The sequence below is a fragment of the Marmota marmota genome, unplaced genomic scaffold (genome assembly GCF_001458135.2).
Source record: "Marmota marmota marmota unplaced genomic scaffold, marMar, whole genome shotgun sequence".
In the NCBI taxonomy this organism is placed as follows: domain Eukaryota; kingdom Metazoa; phylum Chordata; class Mammalia; order Rodentia; family Sciuridae; genus Marmota; species Marmota marmota.
In genome coordinates this window covers 15,223,325-15,240,711 of record NW_026000174.1, presented here as the reverse complement: position 1 = coordinate 15,240,711, position 17,387 = coordinate 15,223,325, and the positions used below count along the sequence as shown (strand labels likewise).

Sequence of the window (17,387 nt, the reverse complement as noted above, 5' to 3'; positions counted from 1 at the left end):
GGGCCAAAAAAGGGGGTTTTCAGGGGAGGAGAAAGAACAGGCCAATCCTCTCAGCAGGCCATGACTCCTATTGCCCAGGCAACACAGGCTCTGTGGGGCTGGAGAGAGTGGGGTGCAGTGGAATGGACAGGTCTCCCTCCCCTGGCCTGGAGTCAAGTCAGGTCTCCTTGCCATAAGAGCAGGGTTAGCCAAAAAACTCCTGTGTTCTGCAAAATGGCTTTGGCAGGCATTCCTGACCATTTTACAGTTTACTAATAGGTATTTATCTTATGTAGACCCTACAATTATCATTGCTTAGGAAATGGTAAAAACAGGTATGTGCTTCTAAGTAGGTACTATAAAAACAAATTTTAAGAAACCGGTACTTTAGATGAAACTGTTGGCAAAAATGGCAGTGTTACTCAAAAGGCAAAAAGAGAAGACAAACACTGCTTATTATGCCAGATACCTAAGCACTTTACATCAACTCAACATCACTGCAACCTATCAGGTACATTTGATTATTAGTCTACTTAAAAAAAAAAAAAAAAAAACCACTAAGGCACAGGGAAGTTAAGTAACTTGCTTAAAGTCACAACGCTGGGAAGAAGCAATTTGAGTATAGTCTAGACCTGCCCTGTCCAGTACAGTAGCCAGCAGCAGCCACAGATGGCTTGATTTTTTTTTTTAATTTTTATTTTTTTAGTTGTAGTTGTACACAACGTCTTTATTTATTTATTTTTACATGGTGCTGAGGATCAAACCCAGGGCCTTTCACGTGCTAGGCAAGCACTCTACCGCTGAGCCACAATCCCAGCCCCATAGATGACTTTTGAATACTTGAAATGTAGCCCCCCAAAATGAGGTGTACTGAATTTTGAAGACTCGGTACAAAAAGAAGGTAAAATAGCTCAAATTTTCCTATTGATTATATGATAAATGATAATATTATGATTTAGATTTAAAATGTTAATAACATTAACTGCACATGGTTTCTAATTCTTCTCACCCCACCCCACCCGAGCCCCCAGTGCAGGGGATCAACTCAGGGCTTTGCACATGCTCAGCTACTGAGCTACACTTGCGGCCCTGGCATCTTTTTCTTTTAATGTGCCTATTAGCAAATTTCCATTGCACTTGTGGCTTGCACTGTATCTCCATTGGGCAGCACAGTTCTCAACTCCTAATCACTCAGCTCACTGCTTCTCAAAAGTGATAGCAAACACGAAGGAGGACCTGTTACAGGCCAGGCACCTGACTGAGGTGTAACACAAGTGGACTGATAATGGTCCCAGCCACCTTACCGGACTGGTCAAGGGAGACAGGAAACCACCCTCTCCCTGAACAGAGCCTGGCCCCCACTGGGCCTCTCTCAAGTTCCTATTCGTTCACTAAAGGGCAAAAGCCAAGGTCAGAGACGTGAGGTCTCACACTGACACCCCTTTATGACTTCCCCATTCAAGGAGCTAGAAGCATGAACCGGGTGCCTCTAGAAACTTTGGGCCAGAAGGGATCAAACACCACCAGCTCATGAGATCAGCCAGGGGGCCCTCACCAGGCTGGGGTCAGGGGCAGCTCCCTGGAGAGGGAAGCTCCTGGACACAAGAAGAGTGGAGCACCGCTCTGCAGAGGCTGGGCCTCTGCAGGCCCAGTCAGCAATACTGTCCTCTCTCTACTGAAAACTGTGATATTTTATAATGTTGCTCATCATGTATTTTTGGCATAAATTTTGATTTTTTTTAAATGGCATTAAAATATCTTATACCAGGTGTGATGGCACATGCCTGTAATCCCAGCAACTTGGGACAATGAGGCAGGAGGATCACAAGTTCAAGGCCAGCCTCAGCAATTTAGTAAGGCCCTTGAGCAACTTAGTGAGACCCTGTCTAAAACTGAAAAATGTGAAGGGGTGTGGATGTGGCTCAGTGGTAAAGCACCCCTGAGTTCAATCCCAGTACTAAAAAGAAAAAAAAGAAGATATACCTGGATGATCAGAGGTCTTTAGTCCCCCCTTAAATTTTACACCTCAATTACTCTGTCCTCACCCTGGCCCTGGTTTAGGAATTGAAACTATGCTGCTATGACAAGTCCTAGAGAGTCATTACCCCCAGGGAGGCAGGGTCAGGGCAGAGGCAAATGTCTTCCTGTAGCAAGGGCACAGCCACAGCTGGGGGGCTTTTCTCCCCAACCCAAGGGCCCAGGCCTCCTCTCTCGCTTGGCTCATCTCCCTCTGCCATCGCTGGCTGTGCTGGCTATGGCCAGGGTCCCAACCCTGCTAAAGTTCTGCCAGATCCCTGTGTTCTCAGGAGCTCATCAGCTGTCATTCTACCTGGTCCAGCCCTGACTATAATGGAAGAAGAAACAAACACCCACAGGGAGGAAGTGACTTGCTCAAATTCTCAGTGACATACCCCAAGCCCCAGGCAGGCTGGGCTGGCCCCCTCCGCAACTCTCTCCATGTCACTTCCTATACCAGATGCTGGCCTGGCTTATGGGGGCCCCTAAAACTGTCAGCTGATAATGAGTAAATAAACCACACCCTCCCTCCTCAGAGCACTGGCTCCAGGCCATCTCTTGCAGAAAGTCCTCCTTGACTGCCCCTTGGTGTCCTAGGCCTCTGTACAGCCATACAGCTCAGCACTGTTTCTGTTTTCTTTGGTTGCTCTCTTTGCAGGGATCCACCTCCATCCAACCAATGTGGCCTGGGGTATTCTAAGAGTCTGTACCTCTTCTTGTTTCCCCTGCTCTCCACAGTGGAGCCCAGCACCTGGATGGCTCACAAGGGCACCCAATCCCAGTTCAGAAGTAAGAAACAGTCATCTGGAATCTCTAATCCTTGCCAGACAGTCCTTCTTCATGTCTTGCTTGAGTCCCTCTTGTTGGAGTCAAAGCAGAGTTTAAATTTCAGAGCCCCACTTCTGTCCCAGCTTGGCATCTCCCTCTCAGCACTCCTACCCACCACTGATGGATGGCACCATTTTGGTAGCCCAGTAAGAATGACAACCATACCCCAGCTTCTTGTATCTCCTAAGTGCCACTGTGTGCCCAGCCTCTGCAGACTCCCACCTTCCTCTCACTCATCCTTGTAACCATCCCAAGACCTGGGATTTGTGTGTGTGTGTGTGTGTGTGTGTGTGTGGTGCTGGGGATTGAACCCAGGGCCTTTTGCATGCAAGCAAGCACTCTACCAACTGAGCTATATCCCCAGCCCTAAGACTTAGGATTTTTACCCCCTTTCACACCATGTGGTGGAAACTTACCCAGGTTACTTGTTGGAGCCCACAGAGCCTTCAGAGGATATGGCTGCCTCTGTCTTGTAGAGTCAGAGAGGTTTCCTGAGGGATCCTGTTCCAGGCAAAGGGAACTGAATGTGAGAGGCCCAAGGACAGGAAAGGACCTGGATAACCTGAAGTTCAGAGAGTTCTGCAGGACGGGAAGAGAGGACACCCAGAGAAGCTACGGCAGGCTGCTGACCCATGCGGTTGTGTCCCTCTCTGAGGCGTCCCTCAGCCTCTTTGCATTCTGCTTCGCATGAATGAGTCATCCTTGGTCAGGGCACAGGGCAGTTTTAAAGGTCCTAACTCCTTCCACACTCAGTTCTGAAGTCCTCTGGGCCAGAACATCTCCCCAAACTGAATCTCCAGGGCCCCCTCTGCACAGAGCTCCACTCTGAGTTCAAAGAAAGATCCAACCCTCCAGGGGACAGGAGGCTGAGGTCTCAGCTCACTCACCCACCTCCTCCTTCTCTGCATGGCCAGCCCTTTGCCCCTTGCCCCAGGCTTCCCAGCACGAGCAGGTGGGCAGGAACCTGAGTATACAGACCTCAAGAAACCCCTCGGAGCTGTCTACACAGGAACCAAAAACATACATAGTCACACCCCAAGAGTACCACAAACCCATACTTTGCACTGCCTCCAGGGCACACACCTCCTACCAACCCGACAGCCACACAGCACAACCACCTGCCCCACCACACTACACCACACGGCCTTCAGATCTCGGGCTCTCCACCAACAATCCCACTGTGCACAACTGCCCTGGAGCCCAACATGCTCCAGACCCTGGACATGCCCTAGACCCCGATGTCTAGCCCTCCCCGGCCCAGTCACCAGGTGATACCTATAGGCAGGGTCACCCTCCTGGACATCTACCAACCGCTTCGGCGCTTGGGACTCCACTAGCTCAGGCTAATGCGGGCAAGCCTTGGAGACACTTCCTGTAGATATGAGGAACTAGGTGGGGGTTGGGTTCCCAGCCCCAAGGGTGCAGAAGTGACCCCCGCCCCTGCAAAAAACAGCTCTTGGGCTGGGTTTGTGGCTCAGTGTAGAGTACTTGCCTCACACATGTGAAGCCCTGGGTTCGATCCTCAGCACCACATAAAAATAAATAAAGAAAGGTATTGTGTCCAACTACAACTAAAAATATTAAAAAAAAAAAAAAAAAAAAAAAAAGCTCTCTCAGCACCCGCACCTGCCTCCTGCAAGACAGCAAGCGCAACTCCCAAATGGTTAGTCAGCTTGCCCTTGGGCCAAGAGACCTGTTTTCTATCTCTCAGGGATAGATGGCCACTGTTTACAAGTCCCAAGAAGACACACCAGGGCTCGTGTCCTGCTCCTGCCTGTGTCTCTGCCCTGTTAACCTTCCTAGCACCAGGAGAGTCCCGTCCCATCTGCAGTACGGCCTGTCTGGAGTCCCTGAAGCATAGGAGGCTGATGGCAAGTGTCCCCAGGGTCCACGTAAATGAAGAGCTGCCTCAGCTACCTAGCGGAAAGCTGGAGGTCTGTGGGCAAGTCCCTGGGCTCCAGGACTCAGGCACCCCTACCCAGTATGCAGAGCAAGTCTGGACTCAGTCCCAGCTCCACCACTTCTTGCCTGAAGCCCTGGGCAAATCATGTGATATTCCAAGCCTCGGTTTCCCTCTCCACAAAATGAAGCGTTCAGTCCCTGCCCAGCACCCAGACAACCATGACGCGTCACCACATGTGTACTGGAGGCTACACTTGCTCATCTTCTGCTCACTTCTCTGCTGCTAAGGCAGTCACTTCCTGTCCCTAATCCCAAGGCCTTGGCCAGTGCTGACCAGAATAGCCCATGGCACTGGACTTACAACCAGAATCTAGTTGGGACCCCCAGCATCCCGAGGTTTTCAGTTACCCCCGACACCAATGACTACCTCACTCACCTCCAGCCATGTCCCTCTGCACCCATCATTCCAGACCAGACACCCACTGCCTGCTGGACCTCTGCCTGCCATGCCCAAGACACCACAACCTCCCATCCCAAACCAAACACACCTGCTCTTTGGCACCCTGATCTGAAAGAAGCGCTTTCAACCCAGGTGGGGCCCTTAAACAAATTAGATAGAGAAGGCTCTTCCTCCATGAACCCTGCACCAGGGCATACAGCCCAGCAAGCAGAAGAAAGGCTGGGTTTCAGATCTTCTTCTCCAGCCATCACCTCCACCCATCCCCCAGTACCCTTTGGCAGTGTACAACACACATCCACAGAGTGTAGATGAGAGACATGATTTTTTTCAAATTTTAATAATATTTATTTATTTATTTATTTTGGTGCCAAGGGATTGAACCTAGGGGCACCCAACCACTGAGTCACATCTCCATCCCTTTTTATTTTTTTATTTTAAGACAAAGTTTCACTAAGTTGTTTAAGGTTTCACTAAATTGCTGAGGCTGGCTTTGAACTTGCAATCACATCCCTAGGGTGTGCCCAATGAGACATGATATTTTAGCAACTTTCTTATGGTAGCCCCACCAGCATCACCCTGATAAAATGATAAACCACAGTTTTATTAATGACTGAGAGACACTAAAGACTAAGGGACAATAGACTGCCCAGGTCGTAATTTCATGCCTAATGTTAACTTTTGACCCATCTTGAAAGATTTTCTACAAGTTTGATGTCTGTTTTGTTTGAAGTTTTTACAACTGTGTATCACTTTTATAATCAGAAGGAAAAAAGAGAAATGTATTTAAGTAACTAGCACTGAGTTTCTTGCAGTTTGTTCCCTAACACTATCATTATACAGTAGCTTCATTTTAAATAAAGCATGCAATAGATTACTAAGAGAAATATAAACAAAATTGCTGATATGCTGGGTCATCTAGACTGGAGAATGAGAGACAGAGACCCACAGCCCCCTCCCCAACTCCTGAGGATCTCACACACAGCTATCAAATAAGGTCCCTCCCAGTCTTCCCCAGGCCTAAGAGGCCAGAGGCAGAGCGCAGCCTCCAACTCCCAAACCAGAAATGCACCGAGGCCCACCAGTAAACCCAAGGCTCCCCGGACTCCGTGGTTTGTCTTCCAGACAGCATCTGACTCCACCCCAGCCCTGACACTCACCCTTCGGCCCCCTCATGGCTCAGTGCCCTCCGAGTAGAGGGTCAGGTAGGAAGCAAGCTATGACTCCAAAGTCCCTCACTTGCAAAAAAAAAAAAAAAAAAAAAAAATGAAGCTGAAAGTAAAAAGGATTTGATTTTAGGCCTCATGAAAGTCTGCCACATACTAATCCCTCTCCTCCTGTCATGTACCCTTCCCCAGATGGGCCACTTGGGACCACTCCCCTCTCCCAACTCATTCCTCTATGGCATGTTTTGTCACACCTCTCCCTGTCACCTTTTACAACAGGCCTCTGATGGTTTATTTTTGCAGTGCAGGGGATGAAACCCAGGGCCTATGGTAAGCACTGGCCACTGACAGCTATACCAGCCTTTGGCCTAGCTCGCCTGGACCCTGACCCCTTGTCCCTGCCTCCTGCTTTTCCCTACCCACAGCCAGCCTGCCCTCAAGTCCACGAGGTGAACCTGATATGGCAAAGGTCCTGCCCCAACCCACATCCACATTCTCTGCCCCACTTCTTCATCCTCCAGGGCCAGCTCAGGCCCTTCCCACCCATGACCCACACCTGCGCTCCTGCCAAAAGCACAACAGGGCACTGGCCTGGCCCATGACCCTCAGTCACTAACATGGTCTCCTGGGGCTTGGGACTTCTTCCCAGGGCACCTCTCACACCACAGAGTGTGTGTGCTGAGTAGAGGCAGGCCTGAGGTGCCACAGGGTAACTCCAGGAAACCCTCTGCTGTGACCGCTACCCATGGGGAGATAGGAGGGGCTATCAGCACTGTAAATGAGGCAGAAACAGGAAGACAGCAGAAGGATGGGAACACAGGGCTGACCACAGAATCACTGGTGGCAGGAGCAGACAGAAGGAGGGTGACCACTGCTCTTCTTGCCAGGCCCCTTGGCATACACTGGAGTGGCCTCGGGCCAGCATGGCATTGACGGTAGAGAGAAGAACTGACCAGAAACCAGAGGCTCCTGCTTGCTCAGGAGGACTTGGTGGGCTCCTCTGCACCCCAGAACTGTGGCCCAGGGGAACAGGGACCCAGACCTGCCCCTCCCTAGGTGGCCCCTAGGAGAATGGAGAAGCCGGAAGATAAGTGGGACCCTCGCTGCTGCCACCTGAAAGGGGAAGCTGCTGTGTTGGGGGGTGGGGGTGGCTAGAATGGCAGGGGAAGGGGCTGTGACTGGAAGGGAGGAGGGAGATGGGAAACCATTCCCACAGGCTATGGCCTCTGATTTCCTGTGTGACCTCAGCTTTCCCCACTACACAGCCAGCAAGACAGGAGGACTCCCCGACTCAGCCTTCCTCTCCAAGCCCTGTCCAGCAGAGCCACAGTGGGGCATCCTAACCTGCTCCCCTGGTCAGCCTTCCCTGCTCAGAGCACTGTGAGGACACACTATTCAGTGGCTACTATCTGCCAAGTACTGTATCCACAGCCACCATACCACACACATTGATAAAGCGGGTGGTTTTAGACCACTTTACAGATGAGTAAACTGAGCCTCAGAGGTTGCTCAAGGCCACACCGGGGCCAGAATCTGAATCAAGGACTGCCTGGATCCTTTCTCCACCCCATCTCCTCAGAAAGACACAGAAACACACAGGGCCCAGGAAGGGGACAGGGAGGGCAGGTAGAAGAGAGAGAGCAAGTGTAGGCTAAGACAGAACTTGAAGTCTAACCTAAGATGCTCATTGTTACTGTCTAGATGAGAGGAAGCCATGATAGGCAGTAGAGTGTTTCTTGGACAGAGCGCGCGGCCACAGACGGTGAGACAGGGGAATCCACATAACTTCTCTGAGCCTGAGTTTACACATCTGTGTAATAGAATCATGACAGCTTTGTCTTGCATGCTAGAAAAGAATAAATTTAAGCCTTCAAAACAGATCCACAGCTGACCAGCTCTCACTCCTTTGGAGTAAAAGCTCCATCTGGCACACAGCCTCCTGGCCCTGTGAGGTCTGTCCCTACTGGTTCCTACCTGCTTGTTCTGGATGCTGCTCCAATACCACATACTGCATGGGCTCCTGCCTCAGACCAGGCGCTGGAGCTCCCTGGGCCTGGAATGCTCTTGGACAGACATTGGCACAAATCCTTCCCACACTTTTTCAGGCACCTTCACAAATGCTATACCTTCCCTGATCAATGGACCTATAAAAGCACCACTAAAAGTCTCTCTCTCCTCACCCTGTTTCATTCTTCAACATCTCATTTATCACTACCAGACATCACTTTATATATTTGTTAATGTCAACCTCCTCAGCCAGGAGGCACAGGCCTTGTTTTATGCATAGCTGTATCCCTAGGAGCTGGAGCAGTCTTCCAAAATATGCTCAATAACTATAGATGAAAGATATTGACGGAAATCTACGAAGGCCTGGCTTGCAGCAGGTACTCAATATGTGACATCTGTCAGTATTTTCAGCCTTTGTTCCTCTCCCTCCTGAATCCCCCTCCTCCTCTGCCTCACATCCTTCCCCCAAAAGTCTCGGAGCTGCTATGGGCAGCAGGGGCTGGGCACACACACAGAGGTGGGCAGGGCTGGGCAGGGGCTGCAGAAGGTTGGACCTGGGAGGCATTCTATCTGGGGCTGATCCCAGCTCACCCTGGTGAGATAGACAGGTGAGGGTATTGGTCAAGATCTATGGCAAAGTTCAGACTGGAGGGATAGAGTCAAAGATTTGACTCTGAGGCTCTTTTGACTCTGTGGCTGGGCTTATCCCTTCTTTTGACCTCTGAGGCTGGCCCAGCCACTTCCTGTTGGGCTGGCCCAATAAACACTTCTGGGGAGCCCCCCAACACAGAGGGAAGTGCTGACTCTCAGGACACCCCACCCTCCCATGCATCACTCAACAGTTCCCCAGAGCAGGTCAGAACTACAACAGGCTCTCAGGAGTCTCTGAAACCAACCACCACCCACGAGGCAAGTGCTGCCTCTCCCCTGCTTGCCTAATTTTCTGTGGCTCCCCATTGCCAGTTGGGGTTCAGTGGGCCCCCACCCACTGGCTTCTGCTTCTTGTCCCTCATCTCTGGCCTTATTCCCTCCACTCCCAACATCAGCACTACCTCCCATCAGGCCTTTGCTTATAACCATTCCATCTGTCTAGAACCTTAGAACATCTTTTTCTACCTCACCCTGTCAGATCAAGTGCCACCTGCTCCAGGAAGCAGTCTCGGACTCCATGACAGCTCTGATCACACCACTGGTCAGTGTGACTCTATCTGTCACATATTGTCTCTCACCCCTAACTCTGACAGGACCATGATCTGATTCCCATGTCCCAAAGATGGCACACAATGAATAGCTATTGACTGAAAGGATACTCCCCAATTTTACACATGGAGAGCAAGTAGCCCAGATCATCCTGCAAGTCAGCAACCCAAGTGTGGCTAAAGTCCAGCCTCTAGCCTCCCAGCACCATGCCCCCATCCTGCTGGGGCCCACCAGCTACAGCTCTACCCTCCTGCTGTCCCATCCAGCCCTGCTTTCCCTCTGGCACTTTGTAATCCCCAACCATCCATTCTTCCCACATTAAGAACCACCACTTCCAATCCTCCACATTTCCAGAAGGAAAAGTTAAGTCCCAGAGAGGGCAAAAGCTTAACTGGGCCACACAGCAAGTCAGGAACAGGACCAGGCCTGAGCTTGGAATAACTAGTAGGCAGATGGTCCTCAGATGACTTCAGAGATAATGGAGCAAACCAGTATCTCTTATCCAGTAACCTGCCCCTCCAAGTGGGCTAAGCCAGTTTGGCCCTGAGAAATGTGGGTTTTCAGGCCACCAGCAGTAGAGGCAGGTCAGTGTCCTGATTCACATTTCTGGAACAGACACTCCCTGGCTTAGCATGTCCATCTGTAGAACTGAGGAAAAATGAAGAAGCAGGAGGAAGAGCCCCAGCCTGAGTGGGGAATTAGAACTTCAGCTGACACCCCAATACCCCTTCACCGAGCAAGGGACACTCCACCCCAAGCTGTCTTGCCATTTGGAAATAATATCAGTTCCCAGCCCTGACTCCAGAGGAAAGGGTCCCTCTCTCCCCACCAGGCCCATGATGGCCTCTAAAAACAAACTTGCATTTTAGCTGCCAAACCACACAGCAGCCAGCTAGAGGTCACCCCTAAAGAGAACCAAGGCTCATAGGCTGAAAGCCTCACCCAATTCACATCAAGGGGTGCAGGGTTGGGCTCCAGCCACCCTAACCACTGGGGCATCAACTGCTGAGCCCACCTCACAGAGTCCCCACCAGAGGGAAGTGGCCAGGAAGGGGCTAAGAAGCAAGCCCCAGCAAGGAGCTCACCCAGCCAGGGAGTCTCCCAGGAAGCACTCCTGTGCCTAAGGCCCTTTGAGCACAGGACCAGACAGCACTGGGAAGAGCTGGGGGAAGCATCCTGAACCACCCCAAGGCCCTCAGCCAAGACCCAGGCACCCTAAGGCCGGATAGTGCTTCCCCTTGGGCTCCCTGACACAGATTTCTGCCAATCACCTCTCTTCGTAAGTGTTCTTAAGCCTGAGTAAAGCTTCAAGGCCTGATCTTGGTTTGCTGAGCCACATCTCGTGCTGGCTTTTATGCCCGCAGTATGATGCTGACCTTGCTCTGTGACCCAGCCAGTCACCACCTTCTCTCCTTGAGTCTCCATTCAACCTGACCTGGTGTCCATGGGGACAGCCCCACTACTCCCAGTCAATGCAGAGGGGGCCCCTGCCTTCCAACCACAGCTGTCTCTTCTGCTCCCACCCTGTCCTTGTGGCTTGCTCCTCAGATTTCTGGAAAGGGAGGCAGCAGGGTGTGTGTGCTGGGGGTGGTGTGGGCAGAAAGCACGGAGAGGCTGGAGGCCAGTGGGGCTTCTTATTCACCCAGCAGCCTGCAAAACTCTCTGATCCTCGGTTGAACACCAGATTGTCTACAGAGTGGCACGAGGCTCAGCCTCAACTCAGGGTGATCCACCCCAACTCCAAGTTGTGCAGGCTCTTGGAACTTGGGACCTTCAGAAATTCAGAAGCTGAGAATGACAGACATAGCAAAACCCTAGAATCCTTGAAATCTCTGATGATTAGAATCTCGGAATCTTAACATCCTGTCAGCCAGTGTGGAGAAAAGGAGGGAGCAGAGAGGAAAGAGAAACTCTCCTCTACCTCTACTTTCACCTCCCACCTGTCCAGTTTGGTTGGTTTCTGCCCTGTGCTGTCCACATCTGGGGCTGGTGAGCCTGGAATATCCAAGGAGCCACTTCACCCTGCCCTCCCTGAAGCTCAGGGAAGTTGAACTTAGCTAGAAGCCACAGACAGACCCTGAGTTCCTAACTCCAGGCCCTCGTGCTATGGTGGGAGGAGAGTAAGGGACACACAGAGGTGGGCCAGGAGGGAAGCTGGCTAGAGACACCCATGGATCTGAAGACCAATGTGCAGTGGCAACTCAGCCCTGCTATTGTCCCATCAGGAGCTCCCACACAGGCGTGATCAGAGGAACTAGGGCCAGACCAGGCCAGGATCCTCCAGGGCCTCTGGGCAGCTAAGATTCCAGGTATGGCCCCTGGTCCCTGGCCTGGGATGATGACAGAGGAATGGTCATAAGAGGTCTCCCCCTCTTGCCCTTACCTTTGCCCTCATGACAATGAAGACAATGATAAGGAGGAAGACTCTACCATATCCCTCCATGGGGGACTCTGACCCTTTAAGCCCTCCTTGGACCCCTCTGGTCATGAGCATCACATTCCTGATCACAGGTGGGCTCTGCATCTTGGCCTCTTGGCTCTAGGAATATTTCCTAGGTTTGGTCAGTCACTGACACCCTACTGTGGCAGATCCCAGGCACCTTAGGAGGAACTGATTCTGGGGTTTGGTCAGGAAGAAAGATTGGCTTCTGTTGCAAGTCAATGTGGGAAGTGTCTGAGGAAGCTCAGGGCTTCAGGGGGTCCAACCAGGCCCCAGGCAGGGGTTGAGTACATCTTAGAGCCCCCCCCCAGCCCCCACCAACTTGGGTTCCTGTCCCAGCCCTCTGTTTTCTTGGCTCACTGCTAGTAAGTCACTTACCTTCTACTGACCTCAGTCTCTTCATCCAAAAACCACTGTATTACCAAAAGTCAGGTTGGACCAAACAGTACAAGAGCAGAAATCAGTCTTCCAGAAGGTGCCCTGGGCTCCTGGGGACTCCGGACTCAACAGTAATTAGTCCAGTCTGCAAGCAGGAAACCCTTGATGGGATCCTGGCTCCACAGCTGGGCACCAGTGTATCACCTGAACAGGTGGCGCTCTATTCTCTGCCTGTGACTCCAACTGGGAGTCCCCAGGCTGGGACTGCAATGCCTCTGTCTGCAATGCCTCCCCATGCTCAGGGTTCCCACTGAAGCAAAAGAAATTCAAATGCCCAGTAGATGGTCCTGGGCAAATCACTTAACTTCTCTGGGACCAGTTTCCTTATCTATAAAATGGGAGTGGTGTTTACCCCATCAAATTATTGTTAAGGAAATCAGTATGCAAAATTCTTAGCACACTGCCTGGCACAGCTTCCAAGAAACAATAGTTATGCTATTATAACTATAATTAAATAATTTACTTCTACTAAACTAAATCACAATGTTATTGAACTGGTTACTTAAGTCCATATCCCCTCTCAGCCACTCTTGACCATCCCAATGATCCAGGGCAAATGTCCTAATGTTTTTTTTTGTTGTTGTTGTTTTTTTACTTTTGGTAATGGGGATTGAACTCAGAGGTGCTTTACTTTACCATTGAGCAACATCCCCAGCACATTTTTTATTTTGAGACAGGGTCATGCTAAATTACCTGGGCTGGCCTTGAACTTGCAATCCTCCTGCCTCGGTCTCCCAAGTCGCTGGGATTATAGGCATGCACTACAGTGCCTGGCCAGATATACTAATTATGGGAGATAAGCTTGTCCTTCCTGAACTATCACCTAAAAGATGAGAGACATTGCAAAGGAAGACTGTGCAAAGATGAACCAAGCATTATAGCCCCAGACTCTCCCAGACACCTGGCACCATCTGCCTCTTTGAGCTAGGACTGTCTATCCCAGAGTCATTATTGGAATGTACAGGTCTGGGGGTCTGCCCAGGGGTGAGCATAGATGGACAAGATGTCTTCTTTGACCAGAGCTGGAGGACCCTAGTGTTGAATCAGGGGCAGGCCCTGAGCTTCGTGGGGAGTACACACTGGAGGCAGATGTCTGGGTCCCTCATATCCTTATGTTGTTCAGACCTACGTGGCCACTCTCAGTGAAGAATCCCTCTCCTCAGTAAAACATGAAACCTCCCTCTGTATAGGGCTGTGGAGGGGGCTGAGACCAGAAGATGGGGTGCAAGGAGCTGCCCAAGGGATGGATTCTACTTCTGAAGGAGGGCCCAGGGCTGCCTGATTGGGGACACACTTGGCTCAAAGTGACACTGGCCATCACCCAGGGAAAGTCCCTCACTGAGCAAGACCCTGGCTCCAGGGGTGACAGTAGCCTGGGAGAGGGGAAATCAGGCTAAAGGAGGCAAGGAATTGCCTGAGTCTTGATCTTGTCACTACCCTAATCCACTGTTACTAAGGCCAGTTACTCTGCCTCACTCTGCCTCAGTTTCCTGATCTGTAAAACAGCACCTAATCTCTCTGGTTGTGGGCAGGATAAAATTGGTTAATATACATAAAAGTAGTTGGGTATGGTGGTGCACACCTGTAATCCTAGTAAGTTGGGAGGCTGATGCAGGAGGATCTCAAGTTTGAGGCCAGCCTGGATAACTCAGTGAGACCCTGTCTCAAATAAAATGTAAAAGGGCTGAGGATGTAGCTCAGTGGTAGAACACCCCTGGGTTTAGTCCCAGAACTGTGTAAATGCACATGTGTGTATGTATATGCATATCTATATACACACAGACATGAAGATGCCTACAACACTATATGCATGTTTGCCGACATAGTACTCACTAATGTAAGTACTAAACTCTTTCAGGCTCAGTGTCTTCCTCTTTGATTCTCCTCTTAAGCAGTGATAGCCTCCGTACCTGGTAGATTCTCAGAGAAAGTTTCCCTCTCTTCTTCCCTTTCCCCAGACTAGGAGTCTACTTGTCCTGATACTTCCTGCCCCCTGCCCAGGCTTCCTGTGTGATCCTGGTCTGATCTCGGGGCCCTTAATTCTGTGTCATCATCTGCAAAAGAAGCTTCTGAGCCAAGTGGTGTCTAAGTGTTCATGGCTGTATTTGCCATAGGGGGCCTCTCCCCAATCCCTCATCCCTCCTTTCTTTCCCATTTCCAACTGATACCCTACTGCATTCCCCCATGGTTCACAGAACCCTTGAAAACCTAAAACAGGGTGGGCAAGAAGCACCAGCCTTCAAGCAGCTCAGAACCCAGTCCAGGCCCCCAAGGGTTAAGACCCAGAGAGAGGGGCGGGGGCCAGGGTCAGTACTGGACGCTGGACAGACGGGCCTGGAGCCCAGGGCCTGCCTCCCCTCCCCCTCCCCTGGGAACACAGGCCACTTGTTTGGGCATTGGCGGCTGCTTTGAGCTTAGCCAAGGGAGAGTGGAGTGGGAAGGGGAGAGGCCCAGGAGGGTGATGGGGACTCCCCTCCCTCTAGCCAGTGCCCTAGGCCTGGTCCACCACTGGCCCCAGTACTCTGCAGCCCTCCTGAACTGACCACTTTTCCTGGGTTCCTTCTTTCCTTCACTCAAATGCTCAATGCTGGGGGCAGGATTTATTTTCAGATAGACCATATTTTTGCCCCAGCACAGTCTCTCTTTGGGACATGAAGCCAGGGATCACCACCCCATCCTGCAGATGGGGAAATGAAGGATCTGAGAAGTATGGGGTCTTGCCAGACAGTGCTTGGTGGTGCCCTGGGACTTCAGGTCCCAAGTCCCAGTTAGTCCCATGGCGCTGCAGTACCTTATTCCACAGAGCTCCAGGAAGACCCTTCCTAACTTGTGCTATTAGAGAGGACTGAAAGACTGGGCTGGAAAGAGTGAGCAGCCCATTTCTGAAAACTAAAGTCCCAAATAACGTGGGATATGGATAGAGAGAAAACTTCTGGAGGGTGTGGGGAGGACATGCAATCTGCACAAAAGGATGATTCTTGATGTGTGGAGAAAAATAACTAGAGCCCAGATGGTGAAAGGTAAGGCTGGGACTGAGGGAGGAGACTGAATGCCCAAATAAAGCCTGGGGGCAATGAGGGACATTGGACCTCTGCCCTCCTCTACCACACACACTATAGTTGTCAGTACTCTGCCTGGGACACCTCCCTCCTATACTACTCCAGTGAGCAAATGGCCAATGGGGAGGCAGGGTCCCTAGGCTAGGGTCTAGACAATCCCCAGTGACCCTTGGAATATAAGGATGAGTTCTCTGTACACCTCTCCCCTGTCACCCCTTGCAACCACACCCATCTCCATGCCATTTTTCAAACACACCATCCAGGTTCCTGCCTCTGCACAGCTATGCCCTCACCTGAAGGCCCGTTGACCTCACTAATTGCCACTGACCTGCCAAGGCCCATTCCAGTCATCTCCTCCTCCCTGGGCCTGTACCTGTCCATACCTGTCTTCATGGCTCCACTGGATTCCTTCTACTCTATAATGATCTTGCTGGGAGGTCTCCCCCAGCTTGAGTGCTCTTGGCTCTTGAAGGACAGGTATCATGAGTGCCTCAGTCTGGGACCCTGAGACTGTAGGCATTCAAATACTTTCCTAAACATCCCTCCCATGTCTGCCCCTGAAGCCCTCCCTCCCCACCAGTGTGGCTCCCCGAGAGAAGGCTCCCTAGGACATGAGATTTGGGTGAGTGCATGTAGTAGAAGCCATCTCTAATGGCTCCTGATTAGAGTTCCCCAGCACCAAAAACTACTCCTGGAGACCTGGGACCAATTACCACCCTGTGTCCCCAGGTGGTACTCCAAGCCTGTGCTCTACAGGCCCAACCACCTACTTCCGGCTTGACCCCATTCAGTGAACACAGCCCTCCTTTTTCCAGCAATTGGGCCAGGTAAGCTCTTGGGAGGCCATGCCCCCATTTACCGGCCGAGAATTAAGGTGCAGACACCGGAAGTAGCCTGCCCCGGGTCTAAGGCCCTGGGTCAAACGGTTCTGCAGAAAGGTTAAGGGTCTCAGCAGCAGCCAACGGGGTGGGAGCTTTCATTTTACAATTAAGAATTTCAAGACTCCCGAGAGCGAGCTGGCTCCGGAGCCTGGGAGCCTTCATGCTGAGGGGCTGAGGGCTGGAAGCTCGGTGTCTGCCCGCTCTGACCCAACAGTTCATCCTTAGCAGCGACCCCCACCCCATCCCACTCCCGGCCAAAAGCAAAGCAGAGGAGATAACCCAGGGAAGTGGGAGCCCAGCGCTGGGTAGCCGCGCGGCTCGGCGTTCCCTTCCGAGGTATGGGAAACTGCAGACACACCAGGAGAGGGGACTGCGGACCGGGGGCCAAGGAAGCCAGAAGCACTGACCTGTGAAGTGTCCACGCGGGGACCTGAAGTCCCGGGGCCGCTACTGACTCCAGCTGCCACCGCCAACTCGCTGCAGCCGGCCGGTCGCGCCCACCCCGCGGGGCGCTTCCGCCAGCCCCACGTGACGCCCCGGGGAGGGGGGAGCGGAGAAGGGGCAGGGACCCGGCCCCGCCCCGCCCCCAGCCTGGTAGCGATCCTTGAGTCCTCGGGGTTGGTCCGCCTGCCAGACCTGTGGGTCTGATTCTCTCTCCTCCCTTCTTGCTGCTGGCAAGTCCTCGGGTCTCCTAAGGCCAAGTCTGCCCCCCCCCCCCCCGCCACCTGCACACAGGCAGCCGAGTCTCCGTCTCTCCCGGAGTCTCCCTGCCTCGCCACCCCTGTTCCCGTGAGTCAGCGCCCTGGGAAGGGACACGGACATACAAACACACCACACGCGAAGGAGATTTGGAGGGGGGCGGGGCGGTGGAGGATGGAGGACTGTGGTCCCTGAACGCCTCCTCCGGGAGTTCTTCCCACATTCTTTAAGAGTATCCCTCCTCTCTCCCTGGACCCACATCCCCCTGGGTAGTGGGAAAGAAAGAGTCCTGTCACAGGATCACTGAGCTGTATC

At 52.0% G+C, this 17,387-nt stretch overlaps 1 protein-coding gene across 16 annotated transcripts in view; it reads right to left on the bottom strand.

Moving 5' to 3' along the window:
- Arap1 (ArfGAP with RhoGAP domain, ankyrin repeat and PH domain 1) overlaps nt 1-16,911 on the bottom strand; it is a 63,042-nt gene extending 46,131 nt beyond the window's left edge. For 5 of the 16 annotated variants that reach the window (XR_007342281.1, XR_007342283.1, XR_007342282.1 and 2 more), the window contains exon 1: nt 3,240-3,260. Coding sequence is in view for 1 of the 16 variants with exons in the window: in XM_048788120.1 (XP_048644077.1) it covers nt 3,240-3,324; nt 4,103-4,126 (109 nt within the window). In the remaining 15 variants the exon portion in view is untranslated. Of the gene's footprint in view, nt 1-3,239; nt 3,325-4,102; nt 4,213-16,780 lie in introns of those variants that run through there. The other 11 variants (XR_007342285.1, XR_007342286.1, XR_007342287.1 and 8 more) reach the window with 6 other exon arrangements.
- Between the last annotated feature and the right edge of the window lie 476 nt (nt 16,912-17,387).